Source organism: Hetaerina americana, unplaced genomic scaffold (genome assembly GCF_022747635.1).
Source record: "Hetaerina americana unplaced genomic scaffold, ioHetAmer1.1.p SCAF_5, whole genome shotgun sequence".
Classification (NCBI taxonomy): Eukaryota; Metazoa; Arthropoda; class Insecta; order Odonata; family Calopterygidae; genus Hetaerina; species Hetaerina americana.
In genome coordinates this window covers 26,905,913-26,925,419 of record NW_027287095.1, presented here as the reverse complement: position 1 = coordinate 26,925,419, position 19,507 = coordinate 26,905,913, and the positions used below count along the sequence as shown (strand labels likewise).

The 19,507-nt window shown below is 39.0% G+C and overlaps 1 protein-coding gene across 2 annotated transcripts in view; it reads left to right on the top strand.

Annotated features, from left to right (window-relative positions):
- LOC139693886 (uncharacterized) overlaps nt 1–19,507 on the top strand; it is a 466,607-nt gene that overhangs the window by 370,813 nt on the left and 76,287 nt on the right. For both annotated transcript variants that reach the window (XM_071592204.1, XM_071592203.1), the window contains exons 2-4: nt 5,406–6,192; nt 8,723–9,109; nt 10,295–11,070. In XM_071592204.1, coding sequence (XP_071448305.1) covers nt 5,692–6,192; nt 8,723–9,109; nt 10,295–11,070 — 1,664 coding nt within the window. In that variant the 5' untranslated portion in view covers nt 5,406–5,691. The remainder of the gene's footprint in view (nt 1–5,405; nt 6,193–8,722; nt 9,110–10,294; nt 11,071–19,507) is intronic.

The window sequence follows — 19,507 nt, the reverse complement described above, 5'->3', positions numbered from 1 at the left end:
AGGCTATTTTATCAAATGAAAAATATTTATTTTGTTGTTTCCATTGCCAGTTGAGTTATGAATACACGTATACTCGAATATTCAGCCATTTGTGAAGGGAAAAGGAATTGTTCCCGTCTTAATCATAACGTGTATTTCAAAACAGCGGAATATGGAAACTCTTTCACAGATATTCTTTTTCCTCCTCTCTATTGTTAATATTTAACTACACTTCCACAGAGGACTTTGTTTCGGTCACCTAGTATGATGCTAAAAATAAAAGTTTTAACTTTCCACGCTCCAATATCGACTTCCGTCCCATGCATGTCTCCGGGAGTTTTTATGGCTCCAGAATCCACCCCCACTGACCTTCCGTTCATGCCCAAGCCAACAAATAGAGTGATTCTTTTTGTCTTTTCATTGCCAGCTCTTCCACGTACCTACCCCAGTCGTGCGCTTCGAAAGGGTCTTTAAAAAGATTATTTTTTCGCCCTCCTCCCCCAACAATTGTTTTCCTCGCTCCGGTTCCCTCCATGAACAAAAAAGGAAGAAGGAAAATTCCGTCACACATCGCTCGGCGAGAGCTTCTCCAAGTATCCGCAGCAGCGGCGCTAGTTGTCCAGAGACCGATAAATTATGAGAAGTGATTCTGGTCGCCGCCGCTGGGACTTGGTTACGTGCAACGGAGGGAAGGAAGGCATAAGGGAAGAGGGAATTTCGCCCCTTGGAAAAGGACCCTTCCATTCCGAAAATCGGTCCCTTCCTCTGTTTTTCCCTCTTTCAACGTGAGGGGAACTTTTTCTATCGCGGACGAAGGAAGTGGAGAAAGGAAGAGAGGTAGAAAGAGTTTGTGAGGATTTCTGAGAAGATGAATGGGGTAGAGATGTCTCCGTGTGATAAGGCTTACATTCTGAAGTGCGATCCCACAATGGAGCCAACAATCTGTGAAATTTTCTCCTTTAGTTCAGAAGATAGGATAAAATCACGTTTCGTAAACTCTTCTCCCACTCTGTCGCAGCTTTCATGTAGTTTTCTTCAATCAGATAATATCAAGGGATTTAATTTCCGTGTGAATCTAATCAATTATCGGGTAGTACATTGGAATACGAAGGAGATAACATATTTCTATGGTGAGTGAGAGAAAGAACATTTTTCGACGCGCTAGAGAGACCACTGGGTTTGGTTTTCTCCAGAGTTTTAGACAATTCAATCAAGGTATTGCTGATTGACGCTGAAAATTGAGTTTTATATTTCTTCAACTCATCAATTTTTTCGGGAAACGATAAAGTAAAAAAGGGTCATTCAACGCCATATTTATAGTTTTGGTCGAATTTTATCCTTCGGACTCGGGGTACAGGAGATATTTATTGACTTTTGCAAATTAATATTATGATGAATATTTGTTTAACTCTGGAATTTTTAAATCTAACTGGGAAAAAAAGTAAATATCAATACTCACCAAGCAATTACAGAAATTTTCATCGAAATATACTTCTACAGAACTGAACTTCTCTTGAAAATGTTTAAATTCAGCAAATTATTTGTCCATCGAATAAATTCGAGCAAAATTTTCTATTCTTGCTGTCTACGACTTTCTAAAAGTTAAATACTCTTCCCGTATCTTTCTTCCTCAGTCTAATACATACATATATATATATATATATATATATATATATATATATATATATATATATAAAATGTATAACACGTAGCACTAGTGGACACAGACAAAAACACACAGAAACACAAAAGAGACTTACTATGTTTCGAATTTTCGGTGGTCGTGGCCACCTTTATCAAGGAAGAGAGGGACAGATCTGAAGGGAATACGAGGGCTGGAGCGACGGATGGAAGGGGAAGGTGGATAGAGAATTCCGAAGGGAAGGGTTTGGAGGGGCAGCGTTAGAAGGGTGGGGAAAATGTAGAAAGTAATGGGGGTGGAGGGGGGATGAAAATATGTTTGGAGCAGGGTAATTAATGCCTAATATTGATTCCTGGCCAATTCCAGGACTCCAAGAGCCAGATGAAGGTTTGCTCTAATGTCTTGAGTTTCAGTGGAGGATCAGAGGGTGGGAGGGATGCTAAGATGGATACACTATAGCATTTATCAAAGGGAGTGTTGTGTTCGGAGGCGTGTTTGGGGATAGGGAGCACATCAATTAGGGAAGAATTCTTGCATATTTATACATATATATATATATACATATATATATATATATATATATATATATATATATATATATATATATATATATATATATATATATATATATTCACTTATTTATTTTTAGTTGATTTAAATTGTCAGTTTATCTGTCACTAGCCTAAGCCGGTCACTGCGGTTCTCATTAACATTGAACATTAGTGCGGAAATGTTTATACTGGACGCACCACTGTCTCACTCAGATTTCACTTATTAATCTCTCTCCGTACTCTTCACAAAGTTGCCTATGAAGTTCAATTGGCTTGTGGTCATTTCCCAGTAAAACCCTAATCACATATTGCACTTCAGAACTCGCGGGTTTATCTTTTGCAGCGCACATTTTAATAGTTTGCAGTGAGCAACATAGGAGAATCACAGTCACCACACTACCACCACAGAATGTGTCCCGAGTGTAGAGACATTTAGACATCAATATGATGGCTCTGGCCCTACCCACCGCCATGCTAGGCCGAAACGTAAGTTACTTTCGGCAGAACCCTTGTGTGGACGGTGTGTATGTTTCGACGATAAGGCGAAAGATCCGGTGTTTGAAGTCCCGCTCATGGAAATATTTTTGCGCTTGTGATCTGCTCAATTCAGCCTTCCCCACCTCACCTGTGTTCATTGTGTTCATCGTTTCATTCATTTTCGTGTTTGAAAGTGTATTTGGCCTATGTGGCTCGTTTCTTTCTTCTGGTTTTGCGTGTCAAGGAACGCGCGATCTGCTCAATTCCTTTACATGTTTTCCTATCTCCTTTCCTTATATCTATTTCTACGTGAATGAGTGTATATATATGTATGTTGTCCGTGCCATAAATGCGCGAACGGGTGAAATATAGCGGCCATGACGTGGACTATAGCCCATTAGCAGCGCTAGTTGCCTGAGACCCAATTAGCCGTCTGTGCTTGGCGGATCGTCGAGCTGTGCATATGGTGCCCGTTATGTTAGTTTTTACTGTTTGTTGGAAATGGAAAGACGAAATCACGGGGCAACAAATCAACATCATGTTTATTGGTTAAGTACGGTAAAAGTTATCAAGAAATTACTGAAATGTTTACACATGTTTACGGCGATAATGCTCTGAAGAAAACATCCGTTTTCTAGTTTATTTAGCGTTTAAAAGATGGCCGACAAGACACGCGTAGGATGCAAGGCCGGGACGACCTTCACCCACCTGAGTTGACGACAACATTGATCGTTTGCGGTCCATTGTCCTTACCGATCGTCGAAAAACTGTCCGAACGATAGCTGATGAACTGAATTTAGGAAAATGAACAGTGTACCCTACTATTTCAAACGACTCAAGGCGATGGATTCCGGCAAAAAAATCAATCACCATCCTTGATCATCCTCCTTATTCGCCAGACCTCGCTCCCTGCTATTTTTCCCCATTCCCAAAATGCAAAAATGTGATCACGGGATATCACTAGGAGGGTGTGGACACAAAAAAGCAAGAATGGAGGAGACAACTAGGAAGCCCAACTGCCGAGGACTTCCAAGGGTGCTTTAAACAGTGAAAAAGAAGATGGAATAAGTGCATGGCAATGAATGGAGAGTACTTTGAAGGGGACAAAATCGATTTTGACTTAATTTTGCAAAATAAAGTTTTCATGGCCTCAGTTCACGTATTTATTGGACAGACCTCGAATATATATATATATATATATATATATATATATATATATATATATATATATATATATATATATATATACACACACATATATACATACATAAAATTTAATACGTGATAGAGCTATTTCACCGAGTAAAATACGGTATAGCATAATGTATTGCTTTTTGTCTATTTTTTGTGAATTCATAAAATTATTTCAGCATGTAATGAAAAAATTTGCTTGCGTTTGGTACTTACTTTCGCGATCTGAAATCAAATATGGCTTTCGCGTGTTATTGGATTGTGCAGTTTCTGCAGCTTTTCTTACCCTGCCTCCCGAACAAATATTTCGACGTTAGTCAATATCTTAAGAAAATCCACGCGATATTTTTCCTGTACCGTTTTTTGGGTCTCTTTCTGGTAACTTATCGTTAATTTAATCTTGCAAAATAATGCATCTTTTTCATCAGAAGGGCAATGGTGGTGGAAGAGTTAATTCAGTCTTTGCGTTTAAAATATTCAGCGTCTTTCCAAATCTCTCGGTTATATAGAAGATTGGTTTACCATTGCTCATAGCTAAATATTTCTGTGATCTGATACAAATTGTTTGTCCAAGGGTGCTCTTAAAGCATATAGCATATAATACGAGGTTTCAGTGATCACAACTTCGCACAGACTATTTGAACTTGACACCCTTGGAGTGGCGATCATCTCTACATTGACCTATTGAGACTACTTGGATTTTTGATATAGCGATACGTGTTGTCTATAATGTCACCGAAGTTACATTGGAAACTTTGAACTGTTTTATATTTTATCGCTGAATTATGCTCCGTAATGTGTTTCAAAACTTTCCTTTGCGTAAGCAAAAATATTTCCACCTCCATGAAAATATGCAAGAGTCTCTTGGAAGCTTGTACTCTCTTGGAGACTAGGAGTCTCTTGGAGGTGCATGAATTTATCAATTATTATGTAGTTATTTACATAAAGACTTCCAAAATCCTTTTCGCCTGCCATTGCTTTCAAGTTTTACAAGGTATAGTGAGGGACCATCAGCACTGAAACGATTGCAGTAGACCCCTACACGATTGGACATGAAGTGAGGAAGAGAGGAGAGATAGCAAGAGAAAGGTTGGTAGCCACAAGAACTAGGAATAACGGGCAATCGTCCTTATTTTGAGCTGAGGATCACGAATTTGAAACCTTCAAAATCAAATTTGGCCTAGTCCAGTCCAAGCCCCGTATCGAAGATTCGGTGCAATTAAACCCCATTGCTACCAAATTTTCCGCCTCCGGAAAGGGTCCCATTAAAAAAATCTTGTATAAGGTGCACGTTTTCCGATGCACCAAAACAAATAGCGTATGAATTCCAGAGTGCAGAGGTTGAAGCAATGCATATTTCGAAAGCAATAAAAGAAGGCTCACACCTCGTCCAGCTGTGGTGGATAAGGGTTACGGATTTAAATCGCTCGACTCGAATGGCCTTCCCAGTCATCGATGCCCCGCTAGACCTAATTCGCGGTTCCTTAACGTGTTCCGCTGGGGAACGCGTTTGCCCACGCCAGGTCAAACGCGTAGCTAATATCGATCTCGCATTTCCTTCCCAGCGCGGATGCCGCCGCCGGGAGCGGAGAGTCCCGGGCGTCCCAGCCCCACCGGCCGGGAGTCTCCAGAGGCGGCGGCGGCGACGGTGGTGGTGGGTTACACCGCGCGGGAACCTCGCGGCAAGGAGAGGCTGCGGAGGCGGAGGAAGTCACCGCAGCTCCCGCGACACGTCGGAGGACTTCTTCGCCTCCACAGTGGGCCTAGAGGAAGGACGGAGGGTGCGACTACTGGTTGCCTCCCCGCGCCGTAGGCTCGTCGTCCTCGTAGGGTCGAGTCGAGTCGCGATTGATGGCGACTTCCCGCGACCCACCGCCCCACTCTCCCTCCTCATCCCCCGCTCCCTTCCTCCTCCTCGCCTCCGCCCTCCTCTTCACCTCCTTCCTCCAGGTCACGCACGGCTCCCCCCCGCACGCCTTCCTCCCTCCTCACCGATCCCCTGGACAGCAGCTTCCACTTCACTTGGCGCTCGTTTCCCGCGATGATCCCGCCCTGCTCAAAGCCTTCGAGAAATCCGTTCTCAATTCGTCCACGCTGGCCTTTGGAGCGGTGTCCCTCCATCCGCTTCCCATTATTCTCCCGGCCGATGGGCGGAACTCCAGCAACTTAGTGCTCTCCGGAGCTAATAGATGGTGCGAAGCAGTGAAGGGCAGGAGGGTGGTGAGCACAGTGGTCCTGGGGGTGGGTGCGCGGAGAGGCTATTCGACGGCTTTGGCCTCTTCCACTGCAGGTGTTCCGGTGCTGAATTGGCCTGGGTATGAACCAGGACAAAGAGCATACTACTCACCCTTGGTAAGTGGTCGCTAAGAGAAAGTAAACTATCCGTTGTGTTCCCTTTTTTTCAGTAATCACACATTTATTGCAGAAAATACTTCAACAAAAATAAAAAGAAACAGATCTTAATTAATATGAAATTGGTAATATAAAAATTAACGACTTAGGTTTTGGTGACTTGGTAGGTCAAAATCTTGACCTTGGAATAAATAATATTGTGTAAACGCAAGTTGATTCTTTCTCATTATGAACTTTTCCTACGAGGTAAAACTAAAAACTGCTCAGCGTACCCCAGCGTGATCTTAAACTTTTCCTTGAGTTTTGCATTCAAAATGGACCTCTTCAAGTAAAAATCATAACAAAGAATCTCTATGTAGGTTTCCAAAGCGTTCTGATTAATGACAGAGCAGCTGCTTAGAGTTTTAGAGGAAAACTGCTTTTTTTGTGTTTCAGTTACTGCGAATGGCATTAAAGTAATTACTTTCACGACTTCAAGCAACTTTTATTAGTGGGCTTAAAAAATCAATTTGACTTTTTCATGCTTTTCCAATAAATTTAAATATTTATTCAATTGAGTAATAGAAATTGAGTATTTCATAAATTTTAAATATTAATTCCAGGAAACGAAATGAGCTGTTTTTATTAGTCATTTGACGATTTGAGAAAATATTTTTATAATTTCTAATCCTTAAACTACTTTATATACGAATAAATGTAAATCAATAGTAATTGATTACTCCCATGGAATTTCTTAAGGAAAAATGCTCAGTTATTGAACCATTTTATTGGTTTTTCCTTATTACTTGAATATTAATTGCAACTCCTATTTTCTTGCAAGAAATGAAGTCGTCTCCATGTAAAATGCTATAATTATAGTCAAATTGATTATAATATTGAGAATATGGGCTTGAGATCTTGATTCAAAATTTTGGATATCTAGAAATATTATCCCGTGAAAAATTAACTTTTTTTAAATCCATTCACAGGCATAATCACGTAAAAATGATTTGTCTCCGTGGTTACCATAGAAGTTTTCAGTTAAATGCCATTTGATTTCTTATGACAAAACATCGATATCAAAATCTATTTCGTGATTTGTCATCAATTCATTCCGAATATAGAAAAACACAATAGGCGTAAGTTTAATGTACTTGTTACGTTAAATCCCCATTATTCGAATGAATGTGACAGCTTGCTTCACTTTCTGTTAAAATCACTCGATGAAAATTGTATATTACTCAATGGTTATGGTGCATTTTAATTAAAATATATGAATTAATTCTTAACGCGACGTACATTTCCAATAACTGAATTGAAAATCAGTCCCAGTACCCTGTATTTGAAATGCAGTTTCACGTTATGAATATTAAAATAGCACTCAATCACTCATATAAATAATAAATATGGCGTTAACAGAGCTGGTTGGTTTTATGTGTCTCTTTTAATTGGCTCTTTCTAAAAATAGAGGAGTTATATCTTAAAATATAAAAGCTATATTTGTACATTTTTTACGCTGAAAATAATACTGCACGGTGATAAGATTATGATTTTCTAAATCAATAAGGGTACTACATTTCCTGTTAAATTTAGAAATCATGATAACAAACAGTTATTCGTCATTCTTTAGATAGCTTTCCGTTTAATGCAAAATGTTTTCATAGAAAATTTGAAATAAATACCCTAAGATTATGCTTTTTTATTCACCAGAATGTTTTATTATTTTGATGTTTTGATTTATCTTAAATATGCCACTAATCCTGGACGTGTAATGTAACAAAACTGTATTTCAATGTACATTTACTACTTCTTTAATCCAGTCAAATATTTATATTTTCTCGGCATTTTACTTCACTTTTTGTGCCGATGGATGTTAACTGTTTTAAATTTAAGAACACTTTATCCGCATGAAAATGAATTCTTTACTGTTCTTTCCAACTGGAAACAATAGAGCCTAAACAATAAAAAATGGCAATTTTCTGGTATTTTTTGCACGCTAAGGACACCCAACTTTACTCTCTACCTAATCTTAAATTTATAAGTACCTTGAGTCAGAAAATATTAGATACTCCTTGCCGGATGTAAGAGTTGGTGTTTTCTCGGCGCATTACTGCGGTGAAGTCTTCGAGGGTTTTCCACCGGGTCAAGATTTCAGCGGCCAAAAACCAAGAATTGAGCTGTCAAAGAAAATGTTTGTTACTTTAAATCGAAATCGTGCTGGTTGTTACTTTCGCGAGTTCTTAAAGGGAAGAATTACTCTTTGTGGCTTTTAGTACTACGATCGGATTTCCTTGTATTTCCAATCATGTAATTAAAAGTTCGTTGCATTACCTGAGCATTCTAACTCTAATTTTTGCAAGATTTCCAATACAGTTCATGTCATTCTTTCCTTTAACGTTTCCCATACGATTTTGGGCACATATAATGATCTTCACTGTATCAAATTTTAACCAAATCAGCATCTTGGTGCTGTATTTGCCATTCATTTACCATCATAAACGATAACAATAAATATTTTGATTATCTGTCCTTAATACCGCTTCTCCTGCAGGAACTGAGCCCGCTAGAGGTTCGTTACGGGCCCTCGGAATCCGCCGTTGCAAAGGCCCTGCGAGTCCTTCTTCTGAGTTCGTACTGGCGCTGCCTTGCCATCGTCTCCGATCCTTCACCGGCGGCAACTCAGCTCCGCATGGCTTTTGTCCACGAGCTAAAAGCCCGGACGTCCTCTTCCCGCCACGCCCCATCCCCGCTCCCGGCCCAACAAGCCCCAATCCCTACTCACCTCTCACCTTCTGTCATCGTGTTGCCTTCAGACTCAAAGGAGGACCTCAGGGGAGCTCTCAGGAGGCTCCTGCAAGTGTCTGAGGAGGCCAGAGCCAGAGCTTTGCCATCTATCATCCACGAGTATGGGGACTTTAAGGAGGATGGAGAGAACTGGGTAAGTTTCCCTCTGTGCTCATTCTTCCAAGAATATTTATTCTGATAACAAGATGCCACATCTTTTAATTATACTACTCAAAAGCTTGATAAATATAAATACTTTTTTAAATATGAAATTATGACAGCATACATTATAGCATGTGGAGCATATCATGTTCGTGGACTGCATGTATTACCATAAAAGGTCACAGAAGTAGGTAGAAAAGCTACAGAATTATAGCATAGCCAAAATAAATAATTGCCCAAAGTAAATGACTGTTGACTTAAAAGTAGGGACGTACAAACGTTAACCCAAAAAATTATGTTGAGACTAGTATTTTTAATTTAGAAAGGGCTTTGAGGAAAATAGAGCAAAAGATTTGGGGGATGTTGATGGGATGGGATTTAGTAAAGGATGGAGAAAATAATTTCATCTGTGGAGGACATAAAATAGTTATTACTAGACATGGATTGGAAGAAAGACCCATCTTTGGGTAAATATGAGGAAAGAAATTGGTAAAGAAGTTGAGGAAATTTAGCAGAATGCTGAATTGTAAAATAAAATATAGCAGGTCATTAAGTTTCAGAGCTATGCAGAAAAACTTCAGAATTCCTCAGATATGGTTTTCAGTTTACACATACCGTTCAAAAGTTACGCCTCGTACATTCAATCCGTAGACTACCAAAAACATGAAAGGATCATTAAAAATAAAATGGTAGTTCAACGTGACAAAGTGATACATTGGTGGACAATTATTTTAAGTATGATTAGGATTGATTAGCCAGTCTTTAGTGGGAAATAATAATTATTAGATTCCGTATATGCAACATGAATAATGAGCGAATCAAAAATAGGTAGGTATCCACTGTACTCAATATATGATTAATATTATTCCACCAAGCATATTGCATATAATTTAAGATATTCCAACGGTATTTTAATTCAAATCTCTTGATATGAAATAACGTTACATTCATTTTCTTCAAGAAGTTGATTTTGACGTGAGCTTAAAAACCGACTGAAAATAATGATCCGGTGACAATCATAAAACGCAGGAATGATAACATGGTATAGATTTTTCAAGAAACTATAAACATCAAAGTAATTTTGCATTCAAAATGCCCTACATGCCCTTTGCATTTTTTACGCGATGGAAAAATATTATGAAAAAATTATAATTTCCACTTCTATTCACCCCAAAAGGAATACAGCGAATACGAAGACTCCCCAGGAGTGGCTATTTTCTTCGGATCCGCCTCATCCGTCCGCCGCCTCTTGAAAGAGGCCAGTATTTTGGACGCGGAGGAGGATTTAGGCGTGGGCCTCGCGGTCAGTGGAGACTGGGAGTGGCTGTGGGTCGACACCAACGCCGGTATGGGTGTGAGACCCGTCAGGAGGCATGCTGGGAACACCACCTGCACCAATGTTAACGATAACAAGAAGGGAACTCCGTCGGAGACCGGTGCCACCGCCGGCGCTCCCACCGCAGCCCCACTCCTGTCCAACGAGGCGACTCCGCCGACGCCACCCGGGAGACTTCAACGCTTGGGTGACACCACCCCGCCGGAACCGCCACCCGGAAGATTTCTGCACGTGAGTGAGACAGTGGAGACCAGTCCCCAGACAATGATGATGATGCAGAACGACGGTGAGACAGAAGAAGATACGGATGTTGACAAGAGCGAGGAAGAGGGCGAGCACGAGTTCGAGGAGGAGGAGAACACGGGAGAGGACCTGGCGCCCGTTGGCCTGCTCCAGTTGGTTCCCAGGACTTCGACGCGCCTGTGGGCCGGCAGCGGGAGAAAAGCGCTCAGGGCCTCCGTGGAGGTAGCCATGGATGCCGTGAGATTGGCGCTGACGAGGATACAGACGCCGCTGGTGGCGCACGCCGGTCTTAAGAATGGTAGTGACCTGCTTGCTGTGGATTGCTGGAACGAGCCAAGCAAGCAGCTTAAGAACTTCTCTTCCGTCGTTTACAGGTAATGGATTCATTTATTTTCACTCCAATCGCTCAATTATCCAGAAATTTTTATTGAGGTCGTAAAATCAGTTTAAAATTAAATACTTTGTTTATCCGCATACGTTTTTATTACGCACAACCTAGGTTACGACTGACAAAGTCATCACCAACTGAATCGAAAGGTAGGTCGAAACCTAGATCCTAGATCGAGCATAATAAAAACATATGTGGAAAAACAAAGTAAATTTCTTTTCCGGTATCAATTGCTTCCTCAAAATGACTCCTCCAACCATCCTACTCTTTTAAATAAGCCTGGAGGGGAGTGTATATTTGTAGATGGTCTCCCTGTTTTTCTTCAACATTGCTGCACTAGTAGGACCATAGTGTGAAATATTTCCAGAATATCTTCCGTATTGGTTCATTTTCCCGGGAAATAGCTTTGCAGGAATCAACATCAGCTAATCTTGTCCACCTTTGGCTCATCGGTGAATTTTCCTCATCAAGAACTAAAGCGGTTGTTACATTTGATAAGGGAAAAAAATCGGTAGTAGATTCGGATGTGAGTCCAGCATCGTATTTTGAGTTAAAGAAAATCATGAATCCAAATAGGAGATTGTGGGAAATATTGCACCTTTCCTGTAGCTGCAATAGTTTGAATGAATATATCCGCGGGGAATTAATATTAAAGCGCATGATTTTCGGGTTTCAGCCGCGCTGGTTCATAGCATTGGATAGTAATTTTATGGAATACCAATTAGTATTTTCCAATCCGATGTCTATAAAATATACAGAATAAATAAGAACTTTGTGACCTTAACATGATGATTGATGATAAGACACAAAAATATAGCCCAATAATAAGTAATAACGTAGAACTAGGTAAATGTCACGGAAGTATTGTCTCCATCTTTTGTAAAGTAATGAGAGAATCATAGTGGAAGAGATTTAGTGGAATGACAGAAAAATTTGATGATCAGCGAAAAGAGTAGACAGCAACTAAACGCTGGAAGTAAAATTAAAAGGATACAAATCCTATCTTTCCCTACGAATCGATTGAGTATAGAGATTCTGGGATCGAGGTATCAGCGCTTCTTATCCTAGTCTTTTTTTACGTATTCTAGTTAATTAAGTCTGCATTTAATTTTGGGAATAACCAATTGAATGGGGGATATTCGAGGGTTGCTATTTATATTAATAGTCTAATAATGAAAAAACAGTAATTTATTGTTGTAAATGGCTTTATTGTTTTTCGAAGTATTCTCCATGATAAAGTGTATTTTACGGTTATCAGGATGTAATAGAGCCTTAGAAATAATTGGCTTAACTTTAGGTTCTTCACATTCCCCGAAAATATTTGTTGAAGTTCTATTGTCCTAATGACAGTACACTATTTATAAAAAATTTTAATCTTAAAATAAAATTAATTATTGCCTTGTTTGATATTTTTTTCATGGTCATAGATATTCCTCCATTCATCTCCTGTTTGTTCTAACTCCTTTACTCCCTGATAGCAAACAACTTTCGTCCAACATCACTTATCACTTGACTTACATTTTAACAGTTATCTATCTACACAGAATGTTCACTTCTATAATGGTGTAAACAAATTTAAATCGTCTCAAGATGTACCCAACCCATCTGGTTCTTCTTTTCCCAATGATGTGTCATTTTACCTTTTCATCTTCTCTGATGGTTCCTTTGTTACTTTGCATCTTCGAAGATTGCTATTTATACGGTCAGCCTAATAAGGAAGAGACAGTTATGTATTGTTGAAAATGGCTTTATTGTTTTTCGAAGTATTCTCTATTATAATCAACATTATTTTACATGCGCTCGAACCAATTTTCGTAAAACCCTTTTTCCTCTCCGATTGAGGTACATTCAAAACATAGTTTTTGAATGCATCAACGGCTTCTTCAGGCAACGAAAAACGTTGGTCATGTAATTTATTCTTAATAAACGGGAATAAAAAGAAGTCATTCGGTGCTAAATCAGGGCTGTACGGAGGATGACCCATCAATTCGACGTTTTGGCCAGTCAAATAGGTAGTTGTTTCAGCCGATCTGTTAGAGCTTGCATTGTCATGATGAAGAATGATTCTTCGTTGCCGCCTATTTTTCTTATTTTTCTTACTTACTTATTTTTCCGTACTTAACCAGGTACCTCTGGCCAACAAACGCTCGTGAACCATTCAGAATTCACGCATCTACGTTGCTCTAATGGTACGGTTCCCACGTGTTCACTTATTCCGAAGAAATAGGCGATCATTTGCTTCGGTGTGCTTTGTGCACGAATAACTTTTGTCGGATTTGGCTCGTCTTGGAAGACCCAAACCGTGATAGCTGTTTTGTTTCGCGGCTCATACGCATAGATTCCAGATTCTTTACCTCTGCAGATGTTATGCACAGCTTTTGATGCACTGCGATTGTATTTGTTGAGCATTTCTTTGCATCAATTGGCACGAGCATCTTTTTGAGCTTTTGTCAAATTATGCGGGATCCAACGTGAACAATTTTTTTCACAGCTAATGATTCATGCAATATCTTATTGATGCTCGTCATACTAATCCACAAGGATGCCTCATAAAGTCACATGACGATCTTCCTTTAATAGTTCTGGTACAGCATCAATGTTTTCTAACAACTGATTTGGCACGACCTTCATGACTTTTGTCTCTGAGCGAACGGCGGCCATGATGGAATACGTTATACCGGCATTTTACAGTGGCAAAGAATGGGGCTTCATTGCCAAAAGTGGAAGTAAGTTAATCGATGCACTCCTGTCATGATAATTCACGTCGAAAGTCAGAATAAATATCGCACAAAAGTGCTTACGAATTAACTCCATTTTTTCGCTCTATTTTTTAGTCACCGAAACAACGCAAGTTATGATTAAATGACAAAATAATCTAAAAAAAAGTTAGCGTTAAAAGGGTCAAACTTTCGGATGGAAACATCAGATGGCGCCTAAAGCACTAAGTGATGTCAAGGCTCAAAATATAAATAGCCACCCTTGTATTATATTTTAGGAACCATTGAATATTATATTTTCATAATTTGTTACACTTTCTAAAATTCGGAGATCTATAAATGTATGATTGGGGGCAGTCGAAGTAATATATAATGTTTTGTACCAATACTATATGCTAAATTATGGCAAAGTATGTACTATAATTTGCGCGAATTTAAGCGAGTTCAATTTAAAAATATTTATTGATTAATCCAAATATTGTTGAGAGGTAGGAGCATTGTCGCTTTACCGTATGGTAGATTGTGTCTATCCTAAACCTGCCATTACTCGTGGACTACCAATAAAAATAAAAATCAATCAAAATAATTAGTACTTTTAATTTTGATAATATTGCAATTTTGACAATTTAGGCTTTTTGAAGTTGTTTATGGAACGTTATTTTTCATCAGTTAAAGCGCATAGTGTTTCATTTGAGTATCATTTTAAATAATAGTGTCATAAGCATAGCTGTTTGCGAAAGTGTGCTCAGTGTTCGTATTCGTTAAGTTCTACTCATTCTCATATTTAGGCTTTCTTGCCAATGCCTTAGATCAAATCACAGTTCATTTATTTTATATTAATATTTGAATTCAATTTATATTATATTTATCTTCGTTATCTGTAAAAAGAAAGACTTCATTAATTATTTGTCGTCGATCCTCAGCCGTACTCTTTTGGTATAATCTTCACTAGGATAGACATTTTTGAGATCCACTTAATTCTGTATACACACTGCACCTAAAATACTTCTTGAAAGACACAGCCAACGGTTATAGAATTAGATTGAATGTTTCGCGTAATCAATTATTATATGTTAAACCATTTATTAAAATTGCGACGTGGATTATTTCAGTCATTTTCCCCGGCTTTGTGTAAGTTGTACTTGATACATTGACCGTACTGAATACGTTTGGAAAAGTAATAAACCAACCTTCTAGTGATAGAATTCTTTCTGCGTGCCAATTTTTTTGTTTGAAATTTGTATAATGATGAATTGATATGAAATAAATTATTTCATCACATTTTTTCGGTCAACTTTCCTGTTGAGTACACCCTTAGGAGAAGTGCTACTGTATGAATTCATTGAAATAGATCCACCGAAGAAAAACTCGGGAGTCACGCATTCCATTAATAATAATGTGATTTTATTCATGCTGCATCACTCTCGTCGGGTATCACCCTTTCCATTGACCCCTTCCTTTTCTCTTTTATTAGATTTAGTTTCCGCAGCGCTGGCGTGGGAGCAAGGGGTGTTAAAATTTCTTGATTGACGCAGACAGGAGCACGGTCCAAGTTCTCTTTCTCCGTTCAAGGGAAGAAAAAAGGGCAGGGGCCATTTCCTGGTCGTCGGAGTGGCGCCGCTCGTATCGAACTGCCCGAGGAGGAAAGCGCAAATCCCTCGATAGGATCCCGAAGTCTTCCATTCATTTTTCTCTTGCGAAATGAAAATGTATCTAAATAGGGTAATGGTGGTACGTGAGTGTGAATGGAAAGAGAGGGGTGTAAGTGCAAAAATAAACTTTCGCACTGCTTCCGTGTCTAAAAATAACCCATGCTCTCGGAGCCTAGAAGTTCTTGCAAAGTATGATCACGCAAAGTAAATGAACTCATTAGCAAAACTTTTCGGAAACGTTTTGCTTATATTCCGCTTCTAAAGCAAAATATTGTTAATTAAAATGTCTCTTAGGGGGAAACATTTATTTCGACATTATTTGAAGCATCTCGTAAAAATATTTAGGACAATAATCATCACATTTATGGAGTATCATTAAATAGTATTACGATTTTTTTCTATACAGTATATGCATAATTCAAATTTAAGACCTATTAAAAATATCAGTTAATTCTTAATAGACATACATGGTCTATCCTAAAAAATAAGAAAGATAAATTGGGGGAAATTTACTTGCAGATCAGAGGTGCAAATTACTAAAACTCTTCAAAACGACACAATTGGGCATCAACACACCGATAGCAGCGCCTCTGCTACGCTCCTGGGATCCTTCCTGGAAGGCGTCGATGGGAATCTCGTTCAGACATCTCGTTACGGCCTCTTTCACATAATTTAGTGGCCCAAAATCGTACTCAAAGGGGTTTTACATAGCTCGTGCTCAAAGACCCATGTTTCATCACCAGAAACCACCAATTTTTAAAAATTCGGGTCCTTTAATAGTGGTCCATGAGGTCGAAGGCAAGAATATCAGACAAGTAGTCCTCCGAGAGCACCTTGAGGACCATCTTGGCACACCTTTCTCATGGCTAAATCTTCTTTAAGAATGCATTGCTTTGTGGTTTTCTGCATATTGTACTCTGCTAATATCCCAACACTTGGGGGTCCATCAGAATGGAGCACATGTCCACCTTTTTGCACATTTTCATCACACTGTTTTGTTGATGGATGCAAAGGGTATTCCTCATCGTCAACCTCCTGTTACCCGCCCAGAACATCCTGTGCGAACAGAAAATCATCTTTTGGGGCATTTCTCCATCCCTATAAGTATAGCCATAGTTATGGCCTCCAAACTCGATTCCCCGAGTTTAACATGAAATTTTATCGCATATTATTGTTCCATGGAGAGCGACATCGTGAAATTGTGATGTGACCCTAGAACAGGGGCTCGATCTAGGGGCAATTCTCAAACTGCAACGGCCCGTAGACCGCTGACGCGGGTTGCGTTGTTTTCCAAGACCTCTCACTATTTTTTCCGCCACAAATTGTCCCACTGCAGTCGTCCACTTTGCCAGGAAAAATCGTTTTACTTACCTTTTTGGACATATATGTCACCTATAATTTCTTTGTCAAACATAAATCCACCTACCTTTTGTGTGTGAATAAATTTTTCATATGAAACGCGTGTGGAAAGACACCATGTATTTAAAATCCTATGTATCTTGGTGTGATCTAGGCATGTTTAACTGGCATTGTTTTTTTTATTCGTATAGAGTTATCTCACTCTGCAACCGTTCAAAATATATAAATGTTACGGCAGTTAGTATATTAAACTACTATATTTAAGTCATATATGAATGTCCTTATTGATTCTTCCATGCATAGCCAAAAGTTCATACTACAGTAAAATAACTTGGATTTAAATGTACATAAATTTCAATCACAATGAACCTAAGTCTCCATAATTGTTTTATTATCAGCTCCAGATCAAAATATTAAAGATTATATCAATATCATCTTATTCAGCAATAAAACGACTGATACTTCCGTGCTATCAATCAAGAAACTTGATAGTTAATACGGAATCTCTGAACACGTTTCTGCTCTCGTATATTTTTGGAAATCAAACACAGCTTAAATGTGCGTAATTTATAACTTTGCATTTTGGTATAATATCAACGTGAGAAATGATATTTCAAGAGAAATTTTGCAATATGTCTGTAAAATAATAGGAAGTAAATACCCGCTCAATCTTCTCATATATCCACCATTAGTTAAGTGAACATATTATTTAGACATGAACTTCTGAAATCAGCAAAAGAGATGAGAGTATACAATGAATCATCCAAAAAGATGGAGATCCTGATGATAAGAAATATTTCAGAAAAAAATATATTTGTTTTTATAAGATTCCGATTATGCTTGTCTACCCGGTTATTAGAAAGATAGTAAAATGTACAATTCCAGACGTTTACCTAAAACTGAGTATGTAATACCGTTTATTTCTAGGATATCCTACATAGTTTGCTCAATTAACTATTTCTGGTATTTATGTGAAGTTATTAATCAAACTTAAGCTAAATTCCAAGAAACTACGGGAGATTCCACACAAATAACTTTTAACGGAGTCATTCGCAAAGTATGCATTACAATGCAACAATTTCAGAGTGTAAAAATCATTTGCCTTGACCGAGATTCGAACCCGGATCCCTCGATGTCCGGTCGAGTGCTTTAGTCAGTTAAGCTATCGAGGCGTCCTCATAAACACTGAAAATTTTCATTCGAATGACTTTTACACTCTGAAATCGTTGTATTTTAATACTCTAGCTATATTTACACGAAGAACATCCCTCTTTCGTAAGGAAACATTAGCACAAATATTTTCTTAATTTTTAGTTGCTTAGAATGTTTTCATTAGAAAATGTTTTGAATGATCGATAAATATTTCTTTACCTGTCAAAATAACATTAAGTTGATGATATAAACACAGTAATCAACCCGAAGGTCGGTTTGGTATGTGATGGTAGATTTCACCCAGTACTAAGCCTTATGCGGCGTGTGAAATTCACACATAAGGGTAGGGGGGGCCAGTTCCTTTCCCTGTGCCGGTTATGGTTTCCCAGGAAGACCTGGTACCCGTAAAATCACATAGCTTGGGTGGAGCTGGTGTTGGTAGGTAGAGTGTCTTGCACGGGAATCGAACCCGGGCCCTCCGGTCTGTAGTCCAACGGTCTACCCCTGGACAACCGTGACTTCAGTAACTTAATAATAAGTGTGCTAATTATTTGAGTCCAGGGGAAATGTATTTATAGAGCAAAAGAGAAAAATGGCAATTTGAAAAATAGAAATAGATTCCAAAAACCTGCTTGAAATAAGACTCAATGCCTACACATACTATACATTTTTGAATGCTGGTATGACTCAATTATCGTCCATTTATCTTCCGATACTATTTATGATACTAGATCTGATTATGTTATCAAGGTGAAATCATGCCAGGAGCAAAGAAATATGTATATATATATATATATATATATATATATATATATATATATATATATATATATATATATATATATACAGGGTTCGTCCGGAAAATAAGTGTACTGATTTTTTCCCGCCGCTCCAGGCGCGCCCAGCACCGCTCTGACGGGCTGCGATTGGAGGGGGGTATGTTGGCAAGCGACGCTGAAAAAGGCAGTCGGCTCTGAGCTGTGGTGTAGTGAGGATCTCTGTTAACGCGAACCTCCACGCTCGACCCACGTCACGGAACGCGATGCCGAAGTTTTTGGAGCAGCGTTATTCCATCAAATTTGCGGTAAAGCTTGGGAAATCGTCTACCGAAACTGTCGGTATGATTAACCAGGCTTACGGGGAGTCAGCCATGTCCAGAAACATGATCTTTCGGTGGCACAAGATGTTCGTGGAGGGCAGAGAAGAGGTCGAAGACGAACCACGGCCTGGACGCCCATCAACGACACTCACCGACGAAAATGTGCGAAAAGTTCGCGATGTACTGAACTCTGATCGTCGTCTTAGTGTTCGGAAGATAGCAGAGCAGTGTAATGTGCCAAAAACAATAGTGCACGAGATTATTAGGGAGCAATTACAGATGCGAAAAATTTGTGCAAAGTTGGTGCCGAAAGTGCTCAGTGATGATGAAAGACTCAATCGTTTGGAAATCGCGACACAACTTGCGGATCACTGCAAAAATGATCCACATTTTTTAGAGAACGTTGTTTCGGGTGACGAGATGTGGATCTTTGAGTACGACCCG